The sequence below is a fragment of the Larus michahellis genome, chromosome 2 (assembly GCF_964199755.1).
Source record: "Larus michahellis chromosome 2, bLarMic1.1, whole genome shotgun sequence".
Classification (NCBI taxonomy): domain Eukaryota; kingdom Metazoa; phylum Chordata; class Aves; order Charadriiformes; family Laridae; genus Larus; species Larus michahellis.
The window spans coordinates 67075164-67099995 of record NC_133897.1 but is presented as its reverse complement, the minus strand read 5'-3'; the positions used below and the strand labels follow the sequence as shown (position 1 = coordinate 67099995).

Genomic DNA, 24832 nt, shown 5'->3' with positions numbered 1-24832 from the left:
GCAATGTGTTTTCACCAATTCCCTTCCTCAGCATCTCTGTCTTCAAGACATAAAACCTGGCAGAACTCAGCACAGAGAAGCAGCTCGTGGTGATGTGCGTGCAGCCTTCCTATTGTAAGTCTAATGTACTTTGAGGGCTGCATGAAAAGCTTCCACCCTTTACCCCTAATGCACTTACTGAGTGTGTCTGGTAAGGGTTGCTGAGCTTTCATCAAGTAATGCAGGAAGAGGAGCTTGGAGCATCACTGGTCTTCACTGAAGGGTCTCATTTTCCTGTGGCAGAACCTTGTGCAATCACATAAGAGTAAGCTTTTCAGTCAAGGTTGGCCACAATCCAAGTTCATCTCTGTGTTACGTGCAGGAAGGGCTCAGTAGTCCCCGCCAAGCATCATCTTGCTTGTAGAAGAGCAAGCAGGAATTAAACAGGGAGGAGGGGAGACAGCAGGAGAGGACAAATTATGTACATTCAGTTCCTGCGTCTTTTGGACGTTCTTACTTCCCCCAACCTTGGTCCAAATTAGACACAAATTAATGATTTGGTGTGTTCTGCAGACCTGGTCTTTCCACTCAAATGTCTAGAGGCAGACAAAGCATAATACTACACCACCACCCTCACCACCACCCGGCCCCCCCCATCCTGGGAAGTAGGAAGTTACTATATTAACCTAGCAAGCTAATAGCTGTGGGTATTTGTTTCTTTACAGGGTAAGCGATATTGTTTTCATGACTTCACTTTAAAAAAGAAAAATTGAGTGAGGTAGGTTTTGCACGGAAGTCCTTGTGAAATCTATGGAGTGTGTATGTGAAGAGGACACATAACTGGTATTAATGCAGCATAACTCTCTGGTCCCTCTGTAGTGTGTTGACCACTGAATGAATCTGCTGCTCCTTTCAAAATAATAGGTTTTGTGCTGGCTTTGGAAGCAAAGACTTCTCATTTCAGAATTTCTAGGATCAGTCCACAGGGATGTTGTAATAAAGTTCTTAAATACTCCTGCAAAGGGATTGTGACTCTGCTACTGTATGTGCATCTAGATTTGACTGGTGACTTTCTCTTCTTCAGCCTTTCATACCTGTTACTGTTAGAATTTTCTTTTTCAGATGCTTAGATAGGATCAAAGAATGAAAGTAACCGAGTACAACACTTGTCATCTTTGAGATGTTTTATATATTTTCCTTTCTTTTTTTTTTTTTAGGTTTGGAAGGCGTTTTGAATCCCCTCTTTTGTGGCAAAGCATTATCATGATCATTACTATGTTACTGATGCTGAAACTGTGCACTGAAGTACGTGTGTCCAACGAGCTAAACATAAAACGCCGCTCTTTTGCAGGTTAGTGACAGGAACTGGCTTTTGCAGAATGAATCTTTTTGAAAGCATGGTGCACTGTATTTTGGTCAAAAGTTCTGTCTGAATTGCACTTCAGTCTCCTTTCTTCATAATTCAGTGTAGCGCTTCCTGGACTTCTTTTTTGAAACTATTTTTTTCAAGATAAATATGTAAAGCTGTAATTTTATTTCAGATGGGTCTTGGTTCAGTCTAGAAATCGGAGTTCTCTTTAGTATTTCACGCCATGCCCCAAATATAGAGCTGGCTGTTATGCCATTGTGCTAGCCTGGATTTTTTTTTTTAAGATATTGGCCAGAGTAAGAAGTTATTTTCTTCAGCTGTGCTTTCTACTAAGTTCTTAGGTATGATCATACACTATTATCTGAAATTTTATTTTGCAATTGCAAACACTTGTTTCTGTACATAGTTTATTTTCTACTTACTGAGTTATTGGCTGTCAAATAGGAAGTGCTGTCATATCACAGTTGCCAAATTATGTCTTTTTGTACACCATTTCTTTGGGCTTTAGTGTGGGATTAGTTGGGATTTATGGGAATTTTCACGTATTCTTTTATTTTGGATATTTGTTAATTTTTAGGCATTGATAATTTCAGTCAGGGCCAGAGTACTGTTCTTTATTTAATGAAATGTTGAAGCTTTTTGGAAGGTCCCTGATTTTTTTCCCAGATAAGAAATGTGAGAGGGGTAGTTTTTGTCTTTCTCTTTGTTGGCTTTGACTTACAACATTTTATGTTACAGCTTATTACCAACAAGAACAGAATAGATGCTGTCAGCTTTTTGTCAGTTGTTTTGCCAATATGGATATAATAATTTATTCTCTCCATCTGTTCTCTTCCCTCACTCGCTAATAATTGAGGGTCTGATTCAGTTCCAGATATCCACAGCCATCATTAGAAGGCAACATGTACTGGCTGTGCAGTAGGGTAATTTATCTAATGGCTAAGGAAGCTACTTCCATTTCCATTCATTGTGGAGTGTAGTGTGAAACTATTCAGGTAAGTGAATTCATGTGGAAGAGGAGCACTCCAGCTCCCAAAGAGAAGCTGCTGTGTTCACAAGAGTTGTTAGTCTGGCAGGATGAATGACTTAAAAACTACTTTCAGCCAGATTTAGCAGCAGTTAAAATCCAGGAAGCATTTGGGAGGGGCACGTGTGCTTTCTCCCTCCTCTGCTCTGTGAGCTAGCAGTTTGTGAACTGGCAGAAAGGTTTCTCTGTTTGCCCTTTCTGAGGGGAAATTATCGTCATACACATTTACACACACACTCTTGTAGGCTCCTGTGGTAACCTTTGTACAAAAAGGGAGGCTATTCAGTTTAGTATATATCCCTCTTTAAACAACTCTCCCTGGAAGACATACAGTCTCCTAAAGGATAATCAGTCTTTCCCTTACCAGTAATGGAAACTCCTCAAGGTTGCATTGTGTCATTTGATCCTTTTCCCTGAAACTCAGCTCATGTGTTTAATTAGCTAGAGAGACTGATTTTGCGTACTTAATTATTTGTTTTCATCAGTGGGCTTGCATCCTCCCACAAACTTTGAGAACAGCTAAAATATTTTTCTTAGCTATGATTGATTTTTTTAGTAAGGCAAACTATAATGCAATGGCTCAGAATAAACATACAAATGCACACAACGCTACTTTCAAAAGTGGCAGAAAGGTTTGTATTTCAAGCACAATAGGAGTAGGAGTGAGATTCATGTTTCTAACCCTACTCCTAATCTTATCTCTTAAATTTTATGGTGATCTTGGCAATCTGATAAATCTGTGTACTTACTTTCTTTCCTCATAGTTTACTGGGGCAGTGAGAAGGTAGTTTTGAAGTCAGTGTTTTTGACTCCTCTTAGAATCCTGAGGGGGAGGTGCACAATTTCTGTATGATAATATGATTTATTATTTCTCCTATGGCAGGTCTTCAATTTAAACATTCTTCTTCGCTGTCTTCCCTCTGAATGTTTCTGCGAAATAATCCAAAATATTTAGGAAGTGATTAGACTAGACTATTTCAGGGGAAGGGAGTTTGCTGTTTTCTTGTATTACTATTAAATGCAGTATTTCCCCCTCCGTCACATTAATATATATTTACTAGTGTGTGTTGAATTGTGTGGAAGTTGCCCTTTTTTCCCTTGTTTTTTTCCTTGTTTTTTCCCTTTTTTCCCTTGTTGATGAGGTCACTTAAGTAGTAACTAGTTCAGAACGTTTCTGATAATTTCTTGAAGCATTAAGGAACAGTATTTCCCAATCCTGACACGCTTGTTTCATATTCTCTAGCCTGTTCTGTGGTGTTACTGGGTTAAGATACATATCAATAGCAATTCAGAACATAGACATAAAGTCATGCAGTTGAAACGCTTGTACTTTCATTTATAAGATAACTATCATAGCATGAAAATTACAGTCTTCCTGGACTCTTTCCAGTAATATTTGATTATTTCTTGTAGGCTCTATATGGAGAACTTATTAGGAAAACTCTTGTAATCTTTTATTTTTTCTCTCAGTTATTTCTCGGTTATGGAATTTCGCCCCCTCCCTCCCTCTTAGCCTTGCAAAGTGAAAGTAAGTTGAAAGTGGTGGAGCCCATCTTGTGCTGCTGCTGCCTTTTTGTTCTGGATAAATAAACTTTATCCTTCAGTTACATGTACTGATTGAAGACGGAGTAAGTCCTCTTAAGATACCCAACTGTTCTATTATATTTTACACTTAGACTATATAGCCTGTTTTTAACTTGACTGAATTGGGGAAAAAAGCCCAACAAACATACAAAACAAGAAAACAACAGAAAAACCCCTACTTTATTTTAAAATAATCTCCGACAATAGGACAGTTCTCTCTCCTGCATGTGAATACTTTGAAAGCTATGTGAAGGAGTCTTCAGATGAAATCAGCAGGCATGAACAATACCTCGTCATCTTTTATCCTTTATTCAACACCACTTTAATTGCATCTTGACTGCTTTACTTGCAGATCTCCTGGTACCATTGTTGCGGTAACAATAGCTCTTCTTAGTCATTGCCCACTTTTAAGTTGGTGTCTGTGCAGCCATATGTAGGCTATGTTGTTAGCTCAGCATGGAAAGGCTCAAAGTTCAGTGGTAGTTTCTTTTGTTACAGTTGGTTTTGATCAATGCAAAGTAGTATTTCTGGGGCATGATAGTGCTACCATGCTAGAGAGTAAACACTGAAAAGCAAACTGTGCGCATGTGCTGTGTCTTGACTCAGGAACCAGGACCTTTTCAGGAAGCTGAAGCAAGGTGCTCACAGGTACAGACAGGTAAAACATCTGGTCACTCTTGAAAATGTTGGCAGGCCAGTTGAGTCTCTTCGTATTCTTGGAGAGACAGACACTCTATGAAGAATTCTCTTTTTCTTTCCCCAAATAAGCCTTCCACCTTTCTCCAACAAATACTGAATTTCAGTTATGCCCAAGGCATTGTGACAGATTTTGAGCACCCTGAATGTATGAACTATACTGAAAACCAGGGGACAGCGTTTGTTAAAAAGGGGCGCTCAGATGCCTCTTCTTATAGTAAAGCCCAGACTCCTTAAGTAGAACATGGGCTCTTGTGTTGTTACATGAAGAGGATTTCCTCTGGTCATTCATCCAGTTTTGTCTTCCTTCCAAGTGCTGGTTGTCTTAACCTGCTTTATAACTTGTATCTTATTATAGCACTCTGATCCCTTGTAGATCTCTGCTTTTGGCACTGGAAAGCACTCTTGCGTAATACATGGTTTTCAACTGGCAGAGGAAGGCTAGAGTGAAAAAATTTAGCATGCAGAATGGTTGCAGATAGGGTCTGCTCTGTCTTTGATACAACTGGCCTTAAGCTCAGGCTTTTTGAAACTATTTCAGAACAGCATTTTCCACAGGAGGCAAGGCAACTGTATTGTCTTAGCTGATTATACATATTTATCTACACAGTCGGTGTTGCTGAGGTAACAGTTTGTTTTCTCTGATCATGAAAAGTATGTAAAGTAAGAGTTAAGCTGTCTGTTTCACTGGTTTTTAAGTGTTCATTTTCTCCCTCTAGGTACATTGCTGTGGTGTTGTGCATTGACACTGTTCTGGGACTTTGTACTGATTGACCCTATGTTAACATCACGGGGTGGGAGCCTTATAGAAAGCATGGAGACTAAAATTTCTGGCATGTTTTGTTTTGGCTGTTATCTTTTTTTATAAGCAAAATGTACTAACTGACTAAACTGTAACTAAAAGACACACTGCTGCATTTAATCATACAAGTCTCTCTGTCTTTCCTTCCTTTTTTTTTTTTTTTCCCCTCAACTGTTTTTTATGTAGCTGCAGATAGTAAGGATGAAGAAATCAAAGCACCTCCAAAGAGATCCTATCTGGGTATGTACTGTACAAACCCATTCTGCATGAAGTTGTCCTCTCAACTATATATTTCATGCTTTGCCACTTTTTGCAACCATTTTTAGAAATGATTGCATGATCATTTCTAGAGACAATGTTTGCATTACCTTTTCTTGACATACTAAAACCTGTTGCATGATTGTTTTTATTTTTTTTTTTTAATTTTCCCCTCTCTACTTTTAACTTTCGTAGAGGAAAAGATGCTTTCAGTTCTATTTCATAAACCAGTTTTTTGAAGACAGTTGAATTCACTGCATTGTGTATCTCAATGATACCTTCTTTTTTTCCTTCCCCAAGCTAGACAAGCAAAATATCACATGATACAGGAGTCCATCTCTTGACTCATCTTCCTCCTCTTCCAGTTCTGACTCTGGAGGAAACTATGAAAAATACAGGAGTATCTTTCAGCATTGTTCAGAATGCTAGATAAGAAATTTCCCACGACAGTTGATGTTCAAGCAAAATGCCTGCATCCTTGTGAAACTTTCTGGCTTGTTCCTCTCTTTCATTAGAGCAGCCTCAGAATTGTTATTTGGGAATTATTAACATTTAAGGTGAGAGTTCCAATCTGCAGTTTCAAAGTTGGAATCTATTTTTAAATTTGCCTAAGGAAGAGGACGTGCTAGGTACAAACTATCTTTGCAGTATTTCAGCTCTTAGTAGTTTGGAAAGACATTTTTTGTCAAGTCATGGTAATTTTGTTTTAAATTAGTTGCGGCATTGCATTGAGGAAGTTATGCCTAATAGAGACACAGAAGTTTCCTAAAGACTGATTTTAGTTGAACTGATTCAGAATCTCATGTTGATACTAGTTATGCTCTGTTGCAATTCTTGAGTTAGTAAGGGGTCAACTGAAAAAATACAGAGTAAAGGAGGACATTACTGGTGCAAAAGGAGAGTCTCTACTTCTGTATTTGTCGACACACATAGTTAATTAAACTGCAGTTGGCTCTGAGAAACACTACCAAAGAGTAATATTAACCTGAGTGCTTTCTTGAAGCTGTAAGACCATTCCTGCTAAGGTTAAATAGACTGTCTTTTAATGATTCATCTTCTGGATCTCCCCTTTCAGATTTAGGGGCAAAAAGCACGCTTTGGGCAATTTACCTTTTTTGTTCTGATATCAGTATTTTGCAAAGCACCTTTTCCTTTTGTGTTTTCAAAACATTTTTTCTGGACTTGGTATCAAACTATTTTGTTTGTCTTTAATTCTAGTCTGTAGTCATTTTCACTGGCTTGCAACACTAACCAATGGAATGTGAACTTCAAGCAGTCCTGTCTTCCTTGTGCTTATATTCTTATTGTCTTTTAGTAGTATTCAGCAATGCTTTATTTACAGTGTCAGAGCTAGAAACAGCTGTCTGTGCTCCTAGTTATGGTTGAGTGGATTATTTAAAAATGCTTCAAGTGGTTAAAATTAAACAGAAATAAGTAACTTAATGTGACCTTTTACTCACTTCAGATTTTTTTTTCTTGGGTTTTTTTTGGTTAAAAAGTCGTTTGCTTGGTAGTTTGATAGCTTAAAAAGTTGAGGTTTGTAGAAAATAGCACTATTAACTCTTAAACCAATTGATTTAGGTCTGAAACATTTGGTTAATAGATGTTACTTGAAGCTCATTTTGGAATTGCTTCGCAAAATGGGATGAATTGATTTATCATTAACGGGTGGGCACGTCTAATTAAATGTGATAATTCTTACTGGCGTAAACAAATTGGAAATGTTTTGAGGTGTTTGTGTGTCGTGTACATGCCGAATAATGTCCTGGTGGCTTAAAGAATGGGATGCATGGTGCTTTACGTCACAGCATAAGTTATACTTCAGTTCACAGAGGGCTTAACTGAGCTATGTCTTGCAGTGCTGTGTTCTGCTGCAGCTCTGGGGAAGTTCACTTAGAGGTTAGGTAAGGGGAGTCTTTGCCATATTTTCATTTGGCAGTGCATTCTCAAAATGTCTTTTAGTGAATTTTGATTAAACTTTTGTTCAAGAAGCACAAACTGGCTTTTTCATTTTCCACTTTTTATTTCAGTGGTGTAAAAAACGTTCTTCAATATATTTTCAGGCTTCAGAAACCATTATATTACTTTCTTTCTCTGGTTACGTAGTAAATGCTCCTGTATTTGTAATTGAAGATTGACTATCCACGAACACTGTTTTATTGTAGAACTGTTGAACCATTAAACTGAAAATGTACTGGTCTTTGAATTTCAGGTGAACTTGTTAAATAAATACCTAGGCATTTGTTTCATGCCTCTCTTTGAATAGGAACTGAGCTGCTGCTGTGCTCCCTGGGATTGCTTTTAGGTATGTTTTATTGTCAGTAATCCAACAAACCACTTAATGCCACTGTTTTCCACACGTTATCTGAAAAAGCCTTTATCTGGCACATAACTTTGAAAACTGACTTTCTAGCAGTCAGTGCTGAGGGGAGTAGAGGGTGTGGGGGAAGGTTGCTGCAATTTCATTGACTTAAGTAAAATAAATGTAATTTGCGGTATGGTGGGCACCCGAGTGTAGGGTTTCCTGATTTCATACAGAGATAAAATTATTCCTCTCTTTTTCTAGGCAAAGGAAGGGGTTAAAAGGGGTTAAGTAGCTCCAGTTATGAAGGAATAATGCTTTTATTCCGTTTGTTTTCTAATGCAAGTATCTAGTTCTACCTAGTGCCTGCTAGCATTTGATGGCTACCACTGAGGCTGAGCAAAGCTGCAATTGAGTGATGTTTGGGTTGGGTTTGTTTTTTTTTTTTTTCCTGAGATGTTTTAGAACAAATGTGGATAAATATCTTAATCTGTTACACGAAAATACAAGTTTCCTCTATATAAAGTTAGAGCCTTGTGAGTGTTGGAGATTGTTGGGGCAGAAGTAACAAAACACTAAACAAGGCATTGCTCCGAAGAGGCTGTATCTTTTGAAATTGTTTAGAGCAGTCTCTTCAGTGTGGCAGGCAAGTCTCAAAGTGAATGTGACTTGTTTGATTATTTTTTTTTTTCCAAGTAGATGTTTAAACATTTTGAAGGACACTTCACAGTAGGTAGATCACAAGGGTTTTCCTTCATTCTCTGAAGTTGGTTTTAAAACTTACCATGGTACTGAAACCCTCAACCTTGCTTTTAGCCCAAACAAGAAGTTACACAAGTAACATTAAGTTTTAAAACAGTAGTAATAAAATGATAAAAACTTAAATTCACCAAGTATCTGTTGCAAAAATATTTAAAACTACCACTTTTTTTTTTTAAGGGAAAAAATGTAAAATGTCTTTGTAGTTAACTTCACAGAGCTAGTATTTGCGTAATAATGAAGATAAAATGGTAATGTGAATTAAGCAGGTGCAATCATCTGCTACATGGTTTCCACTGGCAGTGTCGACAGCCTGGTAAATAACTCACATTTTCACCTCTTCTTTTGTCAGCACTCTTTACTTAACTCAGGGCATCAGTTGGCTTGTGGTAAATTAAGTGTTGGTATACTCTAGAACAGCACTAATATGTTATATGTGCCATGAAGGATGTAAACTTTATTTAATCGGCCCTCTGGCTCCCTCTGTTCAGAGTGTTTGGGTTCAGCAGGAGCATCTGGCTTGCAAGCGTGCAGGCATTCGCTGTGGTTTTCTGCGGGTGCTCTGTAAATGACATGCACAGTGTGCTTCTCTGTCCAGGCCTCGACATCCTGAGCAGAGCTGAAGACAGAATAGGGACACGGTTTTCCTTGGCCAGTTGTGGGCAGCACTTTGGTTTCATTGAAAGTGTGCGAGTTTTACACTAGGCTCTCTAGTAATTGAATTCCCTGTACAGCTGCTCTGCAGGTAAGTACGTAACAAAAGCACAGTTGTTGCTGGGATGCAGCTGTCACCACCTGTGTGTGTAACTGCACATGGTTGTGAAGGGGTTTAGATCCCTTCTCCGCAGGATTATATGTGTCCTTGTTAGACTAATTTCAAAATGCTTTTATTGATCTTTTGAGGAGGGTGTCCAGGAGAGGTTATAACAGTATCTCTGTGTGAAACTAGAATGCCAAAAGTATTTTTTTTGTTTATTAATGGAGTTCTAGCTGTTGAGGAATTGAGGTCTACTTTGCCTGAGGAAATGGCACCTGCTGCATTGACACTTTGGTTGTAGTTCTGTGTATGTTGGGAGCAGTTACTTAGAATGATAGACCTTTAAAGTTCACCTAGTCTAAGCCTCCTGCAATGAGCAGGGACATCTTCAACCAGATCAGGTTGCTCAGAGCCCCGTCCAACCTGACCCTGAATGTTTCCAGTTGATGGGGCATCGACTACCTCTCTGGGTAACCTGTTCCAGTATTTCACTACCCTCATCATAAAAAAAATTCTCCCTCATACATAGTCTAAATCTACCCTCTTTTGGTTTAAAATCATTATCCCTTGTCCTATTGCAACAGGCCCTGCTAAAAAGTTTGTCCCCATCTTTCCAGTAGGTCCCCTTTAGGTCTGGAAGGCTGCAATAAGGTCTTCCCAGAGCCTTCTCTTCTCCAGGCTGAACAACCACAACTCTCCTAGCCTGTCCTTATAGGAGAGGTGCTTTATCCCTCTGATTATTTTTGTGGCCCTCCTCTGGGCCTGCTCCAACAGGTCCGTGTCATTCCTGTGCTGAGGGCTGCAGAGCTGGACACAGTGCTCCAGGTGGGATCTCACCAGGGCAGAGTAGAGAGGCAGAACCACTTCCCTCAACCACGCTTCTTCCTGCTGACCACGCTTCTCTTGTCTTTCTCTGCATCAATGTTTAGACCTTTTCAGGAGACAAAAGGAAATAAGAAATGGAGATTCTAAGATCGAGTGGCAATTTTGAATTTGTTAAAAAGTGTTGGAAGTTATTCAGTAGGAAGGCATACCTTTTTGCAGGCGTTTCTAGTACTCAGAAGTTATAAAAAGAAAGAGTAAGTTTATCTACTTAAATTCTATATTCCAGAGAGACATTTCCCTTTTAGAAAATACAGCTGAGAAGGGAGGAACCCAAATAATAGTTTATGATTGTTGAGGTCTTGTGCAACTAACTCTACCCATGCCGCCATCCCCCAGTGGTCTGCTGTTTCCTTAACATGAGAGATACAGAAACACACACACGCACCCCCCACAATGAGGTGGTGGGATGAGGCCAGTATGTTTGCTGCATGCCTGTATCTTTGCTACAGGGTGGAACATACAGCTTTATGTGAAAGCACGTTCCTGGCCACAGTGAAGTATTGGCTTTGCTTTTATTCCCTGATTTCCCTATGCTGGAGGCAACTGAGCCACATGGCTATGTTGGGGAGCAAGGAGGGGAGAGGGAGAGGGACTTGAGATAGATCTGTCCACAGACTTACAGATGCTTCGGTGAGGGATACAAGTGGGCAGGTCTCTCTGGGAATGCATGGCATGTAGCAGGTTTACATGTGAGAGACGAGTGGTGACATGCATGAGAGTAAAGGTGATCACCGCCTGTTTCTTTTCATGGGAGGTATGGAGGAACAGGGCAATAGAAGGGGAAAAGACTGACATTACCTGAGCGATGCATAAAGTATAAGGCAATAGCTTTCAAATCTTAAGCTGATTTCAAATTTATAACTCCATTCATGAACTACAGGCATAACATCAGTAGTTTTAGTAAAGCCACAGGAAATAATACACCTGACCCCGTGTTGTGTGCTTAACCTGGTGGGCAGGTCCGCACGGGTGCTTGCTCACTCCCCCTCAGGTGGAATGCAGGGGAGAATCAGAAGTAAAGTGAGGGTAAAAGTGAGAAAGCTCATGGGTTGAGATAAAGACAGTTTAACAGGTAAAGCAAAAGCTGCGTGTGCGGGTAGAGCCAAATAAGGAATTCATTTGCTACTTCCCATCGGCAGACAAATACTCAGCCATTTCCAGGAAAACCAGGCTTCATCGTAACGGTTACTTGGGAAGGCAAACTCTGTAACTCCAAACATCCCTCCTTCCTCCTCCTGAGCATGCTGCTGGCACTTTCTGTGATCATTTGATGAACATCTGCATAAAGCCATTTCTCTAGACTGATTAAATATTACCAATATTACACTGAGCAGTCAGTTTTCAGACATTCAGGAATTCTTGCCTCAAATGGTTTGTCTTGAGTTTCCTCTTGGAAAAAGGTAAGGTGATGGAATGTGCTTTATATCCAAAAAAAGGGTTGTTCTTTCCAGAGACAAAGAAATGCCAAGGACTCATGTCTTCATCTTGCTTTCTGATTTATTAGGAAGTGTGATCTATGGACAGCCTGTTACTTCATGCTAGCACATGGGTCCTTCTTTTCAAGTTGCAGTCTTATATTGTTAGCACAGTTCATGTTGACTTCTTACTGGGCGTGACTGTCATTTGAAAGTGGAATGACATGTATCTGCCAGATAAACAGCTCTTTTGACAGCTAACCTGCTGTTCTCTTTGTGTAGGTAGCATAATTCAGGGAGGAGAGGGTTCTTGTTTGGGTGATAGCACTTAATCCTGTTTCCAGAATTTTGATTAGCACAATGGTGGTTGAACAGGTTCCTGCTGATTTCAGGCTTTGGATTGGAATGTACATAGTTTATCTTCTTTTAAGATGAGACTAAGATTGGTAGGCTGAGAGGTAATGTCCTTTAACAGGCTACTTGAGGAGAAAATGTTTTCAGCTGTGTAAGATCTTATGCAGATCTGAAGCAGAAGCAGTGAGCTTCAGGCTCCATTCAGTTTGGAAGCTACTTTTCTCCAAGTTTAACTTGTTTATTTTTTCAGTTAGACCAGTTAAGTGAGCAGAATGGTTGCCACCTGTCATGTCATTGTCCCCTGTGGGACAGCGAATGGGATAAACACCCACCATGCAATGTGGATGGGTGAGTTGCATTTCAGAAAATATTTTTAGCATGCAACAACGCCAACAGTTCTAGAATATCTATAATTTTGTGATAACCATTGATGAATTCTAGTTTCTAGGCTTATCATTTGGCAACTTGACAGAAAAAAATTCTTCCTTTAGGCTTCCACTCAGAGACCAGAGATGACATCTTTGACAATGAAAACTTTATCTGGCCATTAATGTTTCTCTCCTTTGACTTTGTATGTAGGATTTGCTGTATAGTGGTTGTTTCACGTTAGCCACGCATTTTCCACTGGGCCATTTGATACACTGAATGAAATATTTCACATTCAGTGATAAAGGTAAGTAGCACCCCTGGACTTTGAGGGCTGTATTGGAGGGGTCGTTGTAAAAATACTGTTTTCAAAAGGCTTGAGAAACTGGAGCTGCCACCTTCAATTCTTTTGGTTCTTGAACTGAAACCTCCAAAGCCTTAAGGGCTGAAGGGATTATTCTTATCTCATGCATAATGTGGATAACAGTTTGCTTATCTAGAATCATGGAATCATTTATGTTGGAAAAGACCTTTAAGATCATTGAGTCCAACCATTAACCTAACACTACCAAGTCCACCACATCTGCAGGTCTTTGAAATCCCTCCAGCAATGGTGACACAACCCCTTCCTTGGGCAGCCTGTTCCAGTACTTGACAAACCTTTTGGTTTTGAAGAAATTTTTCCTAATATCCAGTCTAAACCTCCCCTGGCACGACTTGAGGCCATTTCCTCTTGTCCTGTCGCTTGTGACTTGGGAGAAGAGACTGACCACTGCTTCGTTACAGCCTCCTTTCAGTTAGCTGTAGAATGCGATAAGGTCCCCTCTCAGCCTTCTTTTCTCTAAACTAAACAACCCCAGTTCCCTCAGCCACTCCTCATAAGACTTGTTCTTTAAACCCCTCACCAGCTTTGCCATTTGGACATGCTCCAGAATCTCAGTGTCTTTCCTGTAGTGAGGGGCCCAAAACTGAACACAGTATGTGAGGTGTGGCCTCACCAGTGCCCAAGTACTGAAGGACAATCACTTCCCTAGTCCTGCTGGCCACATACCTGCCAAGATGCTGTTGGCCGCCTTGCCTGCCTGGGCACACTGCTGGCTCATATTCAGCTGACTGTCAACCAACACCCCCAGGTCCTTTTCTGCCGGGCAGCTTTCCAGCCACTCTTCCCCAACCTTGTAGCGTTGCATGGGGTTGTTGTGACCCAAGTGCAGGACCCGGCACTTGGCCTTGTTGAACCTCATACCTGTCCAGACCCCTCTGTAGAGCCCTTCTACCCTCAAGCAAATCAACACTCCCACCCAACTTGGTGTCATCTGCAAACTAACTGAGGGTGCATTTGATCCAGAGTACCACTTGGTAAAGTGAAATGTCTTCCGTTTTTAATTTTTAACGTGTTGGCTTTGAACAGGAGACTTAACTAGGTGTCCTGCAGAGGGCTTTTCCGTTCCAAGCTACTGTGGGATTGTAAATAAAGTACTCTGCCAGTGGTTTACTGTGAGATCACCACATGCAATTTGAAAATACAGTCCTTTTGTTTCTTTTACTTGCTTCTCCATTTCAGAGTAGGATATATTTTATATTAGCTAATGAAGAATATTTCTACAATAATCAGAAATACACTATGTTCTTAATTTTGTCAGCTGTATTAGCTTTGTAATGTTCTTCATCATATGTTAATTCATTTGGCTTGTGTCATTGATGGTAGTCAAATAATTTACATCTCTCTGTTCCTAAAACAAGAAGTTGGGATGAAGGTGATACTAGCAATCAGGGCAGGGAACTTGGAGGATGGTGTTATGATTTTGGGGCAACCACATTTTAAATTATTATTTATCTCCCTTTAAGTTTTCAGCTTGCAGGCAGTAGGGAAAACAGACAGCTTGTAAAATCTCTCCTGATTCAGAATGGTTTCAGGAAGATGTTATTTGGTGGTAGAGCAGTATGTTCAGACCTGAGTTAGGGGACTTCTAACCCCTCCTTTTGCACCAACCTTGCTACTGCTTTTGAATGGCTTAAACATGAAAATGGAAGCAGGCCATTCCTTTTATTCACTTCCAGTGCAGTTTACAATGCTTGTGTTTATAGTTCAAAATGATCTACCAGATCATTTTGGGTTGGGTGTAGCCAGAGAAGGGCCCATGCCTAATCTGAAAGCCTACCCCTTACAATGACAGAAGGGTAGGGGAAAGGTGGTTGGATGGGGATGGACGGGCAGGGTGTGGATGCAGGTTAGGTGGAGTGACCGAGGCTTTTACAGGGGAGGCCTTTTTTTTTTTTTTTGCCATGCAGCATGAAGCACACACCTCAGTGGTTGGGGGAGCTGGGAAGGAGGAGTGCAGCGCTCTCTATTTAAAAAAAAAAAAAAAAAAAGGAGGAGGTGGGCAGGGAAAAGAAAAAATCCTTATCTTCTACCAGGAAATTCTAGTTTTATTTTAAATTGAGGGAAAACTGTCCTTTAACACTGGGAGAATGGAGACAATGCTAAAGGTGGCTCTCCAGCTTGGCATGAGCATTAATACCAAGAGGTTTCACAGGAGGTAATGCTCAGTGCTGTGTTTCTGGAGAGTGCTGCTCAGGGTTCTCGCTGGCTCTGACTGCTGGTGCCCCTGCCCAGCCCTTTGACAGGCCTTACGGGGACTGCCACGCAGCTGTAGTCTTGTGGAAAGAAGATGACTTAAACAGGTTCTGTTGGAAGAACTGCGCGGCAGCAGAAATATTACTTCTGGCACAAGTACCACTTCTAGTCAGTGGTGTGGTGGGGAAATAAACCTGTGAATAAAATATGAATTTTGATTGTCCTGCATGTATTTTAGCAGAATGAGAACTCATAGCAACATCTATCCACATGAGGGTGCTCTTGGGTTTCCAAATTTTGCCTGCTGAGCCACTCAATCAGAACCTGGGAGAGGAGTCTGATTCTGCTTTTAGGGCTGCGGTGGTAACTGAAGAAATAAGGAATAAACAGAGATTTTGAAAATACCTTTTCCTTCATGGTGGGAGCTAGAATAATTAGTTACTTTAATAACATCAATGATGAAACATGTAAATGTTCAAATACAATCAATTTGTCTGCCCATCCTGCAGATCAGGGAACATGTATGCGGCAAAGCTGCTGCTTCGTTTTGGTAGCTGTGAGAAGCTTTTGCAGCTGCCTACTTCTTGAGCACGCCACATGCAGTTGTATACTTCGTCACATCTCGATCCAAGGGGTGAGATTTGTTCTTTAAAAAAGGTTGCAGAATAATTTGGCTTGAATGGGACCTCTGAGGTTATTTGGTCCATTTTGCTTCTTGAAGCAGATCCAATTAGATGAGGTTGCTCAGGGCCATGTCCAGGTGAGTTGTGAGTATCTCCAAAGATGGAGATTCCATAACCTTTCTGGCACTTGTGTCAGTGTCTGACCATCCTCATGGTGATAAAATTTTTCTTCCATCTAACTGGAATTTCCATAGTTATAACTCATGTATGCTTCCTCCTGTCCTGTGTGTGTTCAAGACCCTGCCTCCATCTTCTCTACACACTTCCCTTAGATAGCTGTAGGCAACAAGAAGCCTTCCTTGCTTAAAGCTGGGCTTTAAGCTAAAGGCTTAGCTTTTTCATGTACACCATGTACCTCAGCCCTTTAATCATCTTGGTGGCCCACCACTGGGCCCATTTCAGTAGGTCAATGTCTTTCTTGTGCTTGGGAGTCCAAAACTGAACACATTACTCCAAGTACAGTCTTGTGGGTATTCAATAGAGAGGAATAAACGCTTTCCTTTATCTGCTGGCCACACAACTTGTTCAACCGTACAGCCCAGTAAGCGATCAACTGCCTTTGCTGTGAGTGAACACTGCTGACTTGTGCTCAAATTGGCTGCCAGGTTACCATCTACTAGACTACAAAGCTTTTCTCTACGGAGTCAGCCCCCTGCACCTGTACTGTAGTGTGGGGTTACTCCTTCTCAGCTGTGTGATAACCCTGAACTTCATTGTGTTACTGTCCTCCAGAGTAAGATCCCTTTGAATAGCAGTGCTGTCCCTCAGTTTGTCATGCATTCACCATAACTTGGTGTCATTTATGAACTTAACATCATCCAGATTGTTAGTAAAAGACGCTAAAGTGTTGGCCCTAGTATTGATCACTGTGGGCTGTTTTGTAACTGGTCATAAATTGTATATTTTTCCTTTGAGAGGAAAAATTCTTTGAGCTGATGATCCAGCCAATTTTCTACCGTTTTTGTTGTCCACTTAACAGTTGATATTTTGCTAATAAAGGTACTGTAGGAGACTGTCAATAGACTTGCTAAAGGCACTATAAACAATATCCACGGCTCTCCTCTTGTCCTTAAAGCCAGTCATCTCATAATAGAAGGCAATCAGGTTGGTGAGTTGCAGTTTGCCCTTGCTAAATTCACACTGACTGTTTCTAGTCATCTTCTTGTCCTTCATGTGCTTTGAAATGACACCCACGAGGACTTCTTCTGTAACCATCCCAGGGATGAGGTTAGGCTGGCTGGCCTGTAGTTCCCTGGATCCTCCTCCTTGAAGATATGTATGGGTTTTTTTTCTTTTCTTCCCCTGCCTCTAGTCATAGAGCACCTCTCCTGATCACCATGACCTTTCAGAGATGATAGATCAGCCTTGAAAAGACATCAGCCTGCACCCATGACACCCTCAGATGCTTTCCAGCTGTGTCTCATAACTTGCATACATCCATCAATTTAGGTGCTTCCAAACTCATACCTTCCTGTTCTGTGGGTATTGCTTCACTCCCTCAACTTTGCTAGTAGGGCTTGGGAACTGTAGGGGGCAGACCTTACCAGTGAAAGCACATTAAAGCATTATTAGTGCAAGAAGGCAATAGATAAGTTTAAAGCCATGGTCAGAATTAGTTGTCTAGCTTTCGTTGTGATAACCTGCTTTGTCGCTTGTCTCATGTCTTTCAGTTTCTGTGAGCAAAATAGGTGAGAAAACAAATGATGATTTTCTAGGTGATGGCCAAGTTGCCAGTTCAGTGCAAAAGTAATGAAATATTTACAGCGTAACTCAACTTTCCAGAGACTTCAGAATAAACTTTCAAGCTGAGGTGGTTTTAGTTGTTAGTACGGATGCATTAATATCTCACTTTTTTCTTTAAGTGGTTTGTAGCACTGGATGACATGGAGCGTGCTTAAAGAAGCTCTGTTGCCCAGCCCTGCCAGCTCAGACATAATGGATTGTCTAGACAGCTTGCTAGGGGAAAAAATTCTATCTGCAGCACATTTTTAGGATCTTGTTATAGATCCCGGCACATCCAGATTTTGTAGATTTCGTGTATCTTTAAAGAAAGTTATCTTTGCATTTAGGTAAGTGACGCAGAATCAACAGTTCAACAAGTGAACATGTCATCAGAGTCAACATATCAAGAGTTCTGTCCTGTACAGCAGATGGGGGCATAGCTTGCACTCAGTTTCTGCTGCTGGCTCTTGTACATGGACTCCATATGAAAGATAGATATGCTGTCATTCTGGAAAGCTGCTCGTTTCATATGTTGAGGCCCTGCAGGCATCATTTGCTCAGGACTTTTGCTTCTGTTTACAGTTTGTCTTAGTCTGTTGGAAATGAGCCTATTGAGATAACCATACCCACTGGCAGTATACGAAGTGGGAGGAATGGACAGTGAGGTGACCCAAAGTCACTTTAGAAGTGCTGAGCTTGGTGGCAGCTCTCAGTTGGTCTAAGTTAAAATGGCGTTACAAGGGGCTGGTGTGACAGTAGGATGTCTGACATAATATGGTCTGTGAACTGTATGTTGAGGTGATGCTCAAGGTACAACCTGTTTGTCGCACTCAGCCTGATTTATTTTCTTCACTACATTTTACATCCTATATGTTTTATTTGCCTTCTTTTATTTGAAGTGCACTGGAAATATGAAGTTACTAGTTTCTACTAAGCTAGAAATAGGGAATGTATTTAATAAGTCTATGTTTCTGAAGCTCTTATTTATAAATAATAGCATGTTAACAAGACATTTCCTTATGCTGGATATTGAAAGGCACTTATTGTTGAAGCATCAGTGCTTTGCCATTTTCATGGCTGTATCAAGGGAAAACAAAATAAAATCTTTTCTATTTAGACGCAAATGTCATGCTTTTAACCTGTAATGCAGACACTGACCATCCTTGACTGAAAACAATTAGGGATAGGTTTATGTTATGGAAAGATTCCCAACCTTCCCCCTACTCCTAGGGGGAAGATGCACTAAAGATACATTTATTGGAAAAGGGTTTTCAAGCCCTAGATGGATGTTTCAAGTGAAAAAGAAGGTAGTCAGTCTCCCTGGGCTGTTTGCTTTTGGGACATAACACAGGAAATTCTGTTTTATGTCCCCGCTCTGAAGCAGTAAAACTAATCAGTGGAACCTAGGTGCTCTGTATCTGTATCCCATGGGAGTGCTAAGCAAGGATGAATCAGGGCAGGGGGCTTAGGTGCTCCTGCATTCTTGTATGTTCTTGATCCCCTGTTGCCATCACAAAAAGGATGCATGGAGTCAGTTCTGTTTTGTCCTGACCCAATGTTTAGTTTGTGTCTGTCTCTGCCCCTGAATGTTTTTAGCCTTGTGAAAGGCTGGAGCTGAAACAGTCCATTATACAGGCCATAAGCCAGTATCATGGCACTCACATGGGATATGAGAGACTGAGGTGGACATTCCTGTTTGCCTAGATAACCCAAGAGTGTATCAGTGAGCAAAGCAGCTCTGATGGCCCACCTGGAAGCCAGGCTGCAGGCAGGAGAGGGGGGGCCCCGGTGGCAGCCTGATGCAAGCCCGCTACCCCTTAGGCTCTTTAGGTACCCAGGTTACCTGTCTTTGAATGTGTATATCTGGAAGAGTGTGATTTCCTCCTGACTTGGAATGGAGAAACATCTGAAATCTCAGCGTTTCCCATAAAAGAAAAAGGCCTCCTGTCTGGTTCTACCCTCGGCTTCCCAAGTCGTCCACAGAAGCTGAATGTACTCCATTGATTGCAAAGGGCATTAATCCCTAGCTCAGGCTAGTAGATTGGACTTGAGATCTCTCAAGTCTGGTGAGATGAATACTGCCCTCTGTGGTGTTGAGATCAGCACCAAACTTCCCTCTGCCGTACTAAGTTTTACTTAATAATTTTCTTTCGCAACAGTAAGTTCACGGTTGCTTTTTCCTGTGCCCATCCTCTGCCTCATCTTCAACTTTCATAGAAAGACAGTATGTCATCTCCCCTGCCCCCCCCAGCTTGATACTTTTTAGTATTGCGTGCACCCTAAACAGATTTCAGAAGAGGTGGCTACGTTAGATATTGGGACAAATTATTTAGACATTTAGTGGTGTGACAGTGCAGAGTGTTAAGCAGCAGTGGCTTACAGCCACGTTCCATATGACACCAGAGACAGGATTAAGGTGGAAGGATTTTTTTGAAAGCCATATCAGTTCCTGAATTAATTTCAGAGTGTGTTCCACAAACAGTTGTTCCTGCGTTAAGGCCCAAGCCATGTCCCTTCCAAAGGGGAAGGGAACTTCCAAAGACTCGTAGTTCTTTGAAGCTGTGATGAAGAAGTCTTACACGGTAAAAGATTTTTTCCATTTTCTTTGTGAGGGTGGTTGCATTTGGAGCTGCCTTTGCAAATCATGATTTAAATTATCAAGCAATAAATATGGGAATAAAATAAATTATTTTGTATCTTTCATTTGCTTCACCAAAGAAAACTTGTTTCACATGGTGATGTGTGTATCAGTATAGTCACTAGATTGAAGTAGGTTTTATTGCTGATGAAGGAAATGTAATACCTATACGTTTTAGTACTGATACAGCATAATATGTGATCCATTCAATTACATTTTTATAATGTTAAAACTACATTAAATGGTCATGTATTAGATTACTTTTACTTGTAACTTACTTCAAGCTGGTTTTGGTTGAGAATGATATCAAATAGAATTGTGGAATAGCTTATTTAAATTTTAAAAATGTAAATAAATACAGTGTTTGTACTGAATGTCCATTTTGTGGAAACATGCTTTGTAAACAAACCAAATAAAGCAGTTATTATTTTTAGATAGACTTTAAAATTAATTTACTCATTTCTTTCCTGGTCATCTCATCCTTCTATACTCTTTCTTATTATTCAAAGACACAGAACAAAGCAGGTGTTACTCAGCTCCCAGTCAGTTTCTTATTATTTGAATAAACGAGATATTTTTATTAATCTAAACTGAAAAAGTAAAAAATCGTTCTTGCAGAAGCAGACAAAGCTTTCTAAGCTCTGGTTCCAGTGCATCAGCCGGTAATTCTTTAGCTGTAGTATTTGACTTGTTAAAGCTATGCAGTAGATAGGCAGTGATTTAAATTATATTAATAGACTGGCAAACATAGGCCTCATTATAAGTGTGCGTAATCACATTTTAAAATTTCAATTTGTTTTATTCTTCTGAGTAAATGTTTTTAACTTCAAAATTTTATTTTATCTTGTTACTAAAATAATTATATACAGTTTCTCTCTACATGAGGAGGTGACACAATAGTGAGAGAGGCTGGGGAAGAAAGGATGTAACTTAGCTGTTCATGAGAAAGTGCCTCCTGTATCCTCTTGAATCAACAGCAGAAAAGGTATAATTTTTCGGTGAATCATGAATTTATGGTGAGGGTCGGGGTGTACAAAGCCTCTCTCCAGACACTCAGGTTGCTAGTAATGAGCATGTGTCCCTCCTTGTGGAGGGAACTAACATCTCCTTTCATATGCATTTATTATGTGCCCTACTTTCTCTTTGCTCTGCTCAGTGATCAGTATGCATTACATCTACTGCATCGGGATCCTATGTTCCCTCCCATGGGTAGGGGAAAAAATCCAAACCCCAGAATTCAGTTCTGGCAGATTTATTTTTACTTGCATTGTACATTTAAAAAAACTGGTCTTGTTCATCCCGGATGATTCTATGGAGACATAGAAACTAGTGAAAGGAAGACAGATCCTGAGTATTTCAGGGAAACATTTTTTATTTTTAATAGCTGCTTAAAGCTGTCTTTTTTACTATCACTCATTGCAACTCAAAAGCCTGATGAGAACTTGGGAGATGCAACATTTTAAATATTCAGAACATCGCTGTTACTTTGCTTAAGGTACATGAATTTCAGGATTTTTTCCCCACCAAAATCAGGACCAATACTGGTGTTTCGAAAATACATAGACTGCTTTGGTTTTTGTACACACTTCAATAGCCTTTGCAAGCTTGCTGTGTTTTTTGTGTGTGCATGTGTGCATAGTTGAACTTTAAAACTTGAAGTCTTTCTTTATATTTGTGATAATAAAAATTTTGCCATCCTTTTCTTACTTAATTGACTTTTTAATAGACTGCTTTGTAAATGTCACAAACTGTGCAGTTGTTGCTAGGTAGATTTTTTTCCCCCTCCTTATGTCCAATTTTTATTGCCTTTGAAAATAAAAGGTTGCTGGTATTGAAATTCTCCTCTTCCTCTCACCCCCATTTTTGTCCATTTATACAAACCACCAAAAACTTGGAATGACTCCTTGCTTACACTAAGGTTTTACATTTCTGGCCTTTCTTGTCTTTGCACCCCTTGGCATGTAAAAATTGGTAGCAGTTACTTCAGAAAATTTCTTTTGCCTTAAAATTTTTTATTGTGTCTTCAGAGACGCTGTTTACTCCCTCGTGCCTTTCTTCACTTCCTGTTGGGAGTAGGTTGTACTAGAAGAGAAAGTAACTGCACTTAGGGAATACAGCAAACTTAATATCAAAATGGCTTAAAATAGTCTTATCCACAAGTTCCTAATGAAATTTCTGCATGGCGTAGATGTCAAAGAACTGCTCAGTCTTCGAAGAAATTTACTGTTTCTTTACAGAACACCACTGAAATTTAATGAGGAATTCGTGGATAGGACCATTGTTCGGGAAGTCATTGTTTATGGTTCACCTGTCATTGTTCTCCATGTGCCCTGTGCTCCTGAGTACAGCAATGGAGGACAAATTCCTGTATCACGCAGCCAGGGAAGAAAGGACTGTATCCTGTGGTGGCAAAGTCATCTCACTGGTGAACACTGCCAGTGCGCTGTCTTTTCCTCTTTTGGTTTTTTTTTGGTTTTGGCGTTTAAGTCTGTAGTTTTTTTGTTGTCCTTTTAAAAACTAATTATATTTAAAAAGGGGCATAACAGCCAAAGTCTTGCCTCCAGCAGCGTCTGGGTGCCAGGATGTTTGGCAGCAATGCCAGCCTAAGATATTCCTGATCCTCTTTTCTCTGTTCCTCATTCTTGCCCCCTCAGTTGTAGTGACAGAACGGTTTGTGGGATTATGTTTCGAACCAAATAAGGGAACAGATATGGCTTAAAATGCAAGCTTGTTCTTTTTTTTGGTGTAAAATCTTAAAAAAAGAAAAAAGAAAAGCCTACGTTTTGTGGCTTCAGTGAGAAATGCTTCAGGGAGCTAAACAATTGTCCTGCTGTAACTTGAGGGGAGTGAGAGGGGCTTAAATTTCTGCTGGGCAATGTGAACAATTTGTGAATGCACACCTGTGTCACCACCAAATTCTTCATGACAGAGCAGCTTACTTAAATCTACTACCATTACCTTTCTTTCCAGATCTTGAAGATAGGTTGACTATGGAGCATTAAGCTGCAGACACAAGGTGTTCAGAAACTCTGTGGTATTCAGAAGTGCATCTTGTGTAACAACCACTGCTCATGTCAAAGCAGGGATTTCTTTGTGCTCAAACTAAACAGCTGGGAAGTTGAAGGGGAAATTCTGTTTCAGGGTAGCTCTGTCTCGCACGGCTCCTCCAGTTACACATGCTGTAATCAGTAAGGCAGTCTGCAAGCACTCAAGTGAAACTCTGTACTGGTCTCCCTCCCTATAAATTCTTCCTGCTAATGCAGTGAAGTCATTTGTGTGGAAATTCCTCCTGTTTGGTCACGGTATACAGTAATTTAGATCTGTGCAGACTGGTTGTTGTAAATAGAGTGAGCTTTAGTTTAAAGGTTGTGAGAGAACACTGCAGGCATGTAGATTCTGGAAAACCTTCTGCTACCAGAAGTCCTTTTTTTCCCCTTTCTCTAGAAAGTCGTATGGAGATTGAAATTATTCCCAGCTTCATCTGCCTACCTTTTTTTTTAAGAAGTAGATGAATTTCCATAGTCAACTTTACAAACGTCAGTATGCTTAAATGATGTTTATAGTAGCAAATGAGAAATTTTAAGTTGCTTGTAAGATTTTTTCTGCTACCAGCCACAAATTTGTGAATTGATTGTTGGGGACAAGGGTTGTCACTGGCAAATGGTCACATCTTCAGAAACACACACATAAATTATTTCAATTAATTTGTTTGATCAAAATTGTTCATCTGGAAAGGGCAGAATGTATGCTGAGAGGAGATGCTTCCTCACCTCACGGGGCAATAGCCTCATGACTGGGTGCTCCCTTAGGACATGGAAAAACCTAGGTGGAAGGTCCTTAATTCAAACCTAAGATGTTAAAAATTTGAACCTATTTCCCAAATCCCAGCTGTATATTTGTCTCTCTCTTCATCCTCTTCCAGACTTTCCAAAGTCTTGTTTTTGTTCCAGCATAGAACAAAAATCCAGAAATACCAATTTATTTTTTTCAAAATGGGATTCTTATTCACCAGCCTACTCTATTATACTTAACTGCAATAGATATTTGAAAGGGAGCCCTATGAAATGGGATTATGCCGTCATTTTGCAATATTATCATCTTTGTAATGCAGTTCAGATAACTAAAGAAAACATACCTGCCATTTTCATGTGTGTATCAGGCACTGGGCAGAGGAGAGAGGCAAGTGAAAAAAAGAGAAAGCTTCTTACAGTTTCCTACATGCTGGTGATGAAGTGTTAAAACTATCGATACTAAAATGGGTCATTCTGAGGTTAACTGAGGCAATTGCCAAGAATTGTTTAGCAAACTGTATGACATTGTTTTAGCAAAGGAGGGAGCTGCAAGACATTATTCTGTTAGGATGCTAAGTTACTAGGGCCAGTTTGGGTGCTAGAATTTGTCTTGGCTGGTGGTGGGTTACCTAGGAAACAAAGATTAATTTTTTCCCCAAAAAATCCTAAATGAGGAGATGAGTTTATATTTTTAGGAAGAGTGTTTATCTTTGTGTTGTGTGCATACTTCAACATGCATGTATGCATGCCTGACTTCAGTATCTGAAAAAGAAGTCACATAAATGCTTTCTTTTTGCGGTGTCTTCACAGTAGAGGAGATAAGGTCTCAGGTATGCCAAGCTCAGAGAAGGCTGAAAAGAGAGAGAT

General features: G+C 40.2%; 1 protein-coding gene across 2 annotated transcripts in view; it reads left to right on the top strand.

Annotated features, from left to right (window-relative positions):
• SLC66A2 (solute carrier family 66 member 2) overlaps window positions 1-24832 on the top strand; it is a 70673-nt gene that overhangs the window by 9163 nt on the left and 36678 nt on the right. Inside the window, exons 3-4 of one of the 2 annotated variants that reach the window (XM_074575782.1) lie at window positions 1197-1330; window positions 5644-5697. In XM_074575782.1, the coding sequence (XP_074431883.1) occupies window positions 1197-1330; window positions 5644-5697 (188 nt within the window). The remainder of the gene's footprint in view (window positions 1-1196; window positions 1331-5643; window positions 5698-24832) is intronic. The other variant, XM_074575783.1, reaches the window with a different exon arrangement.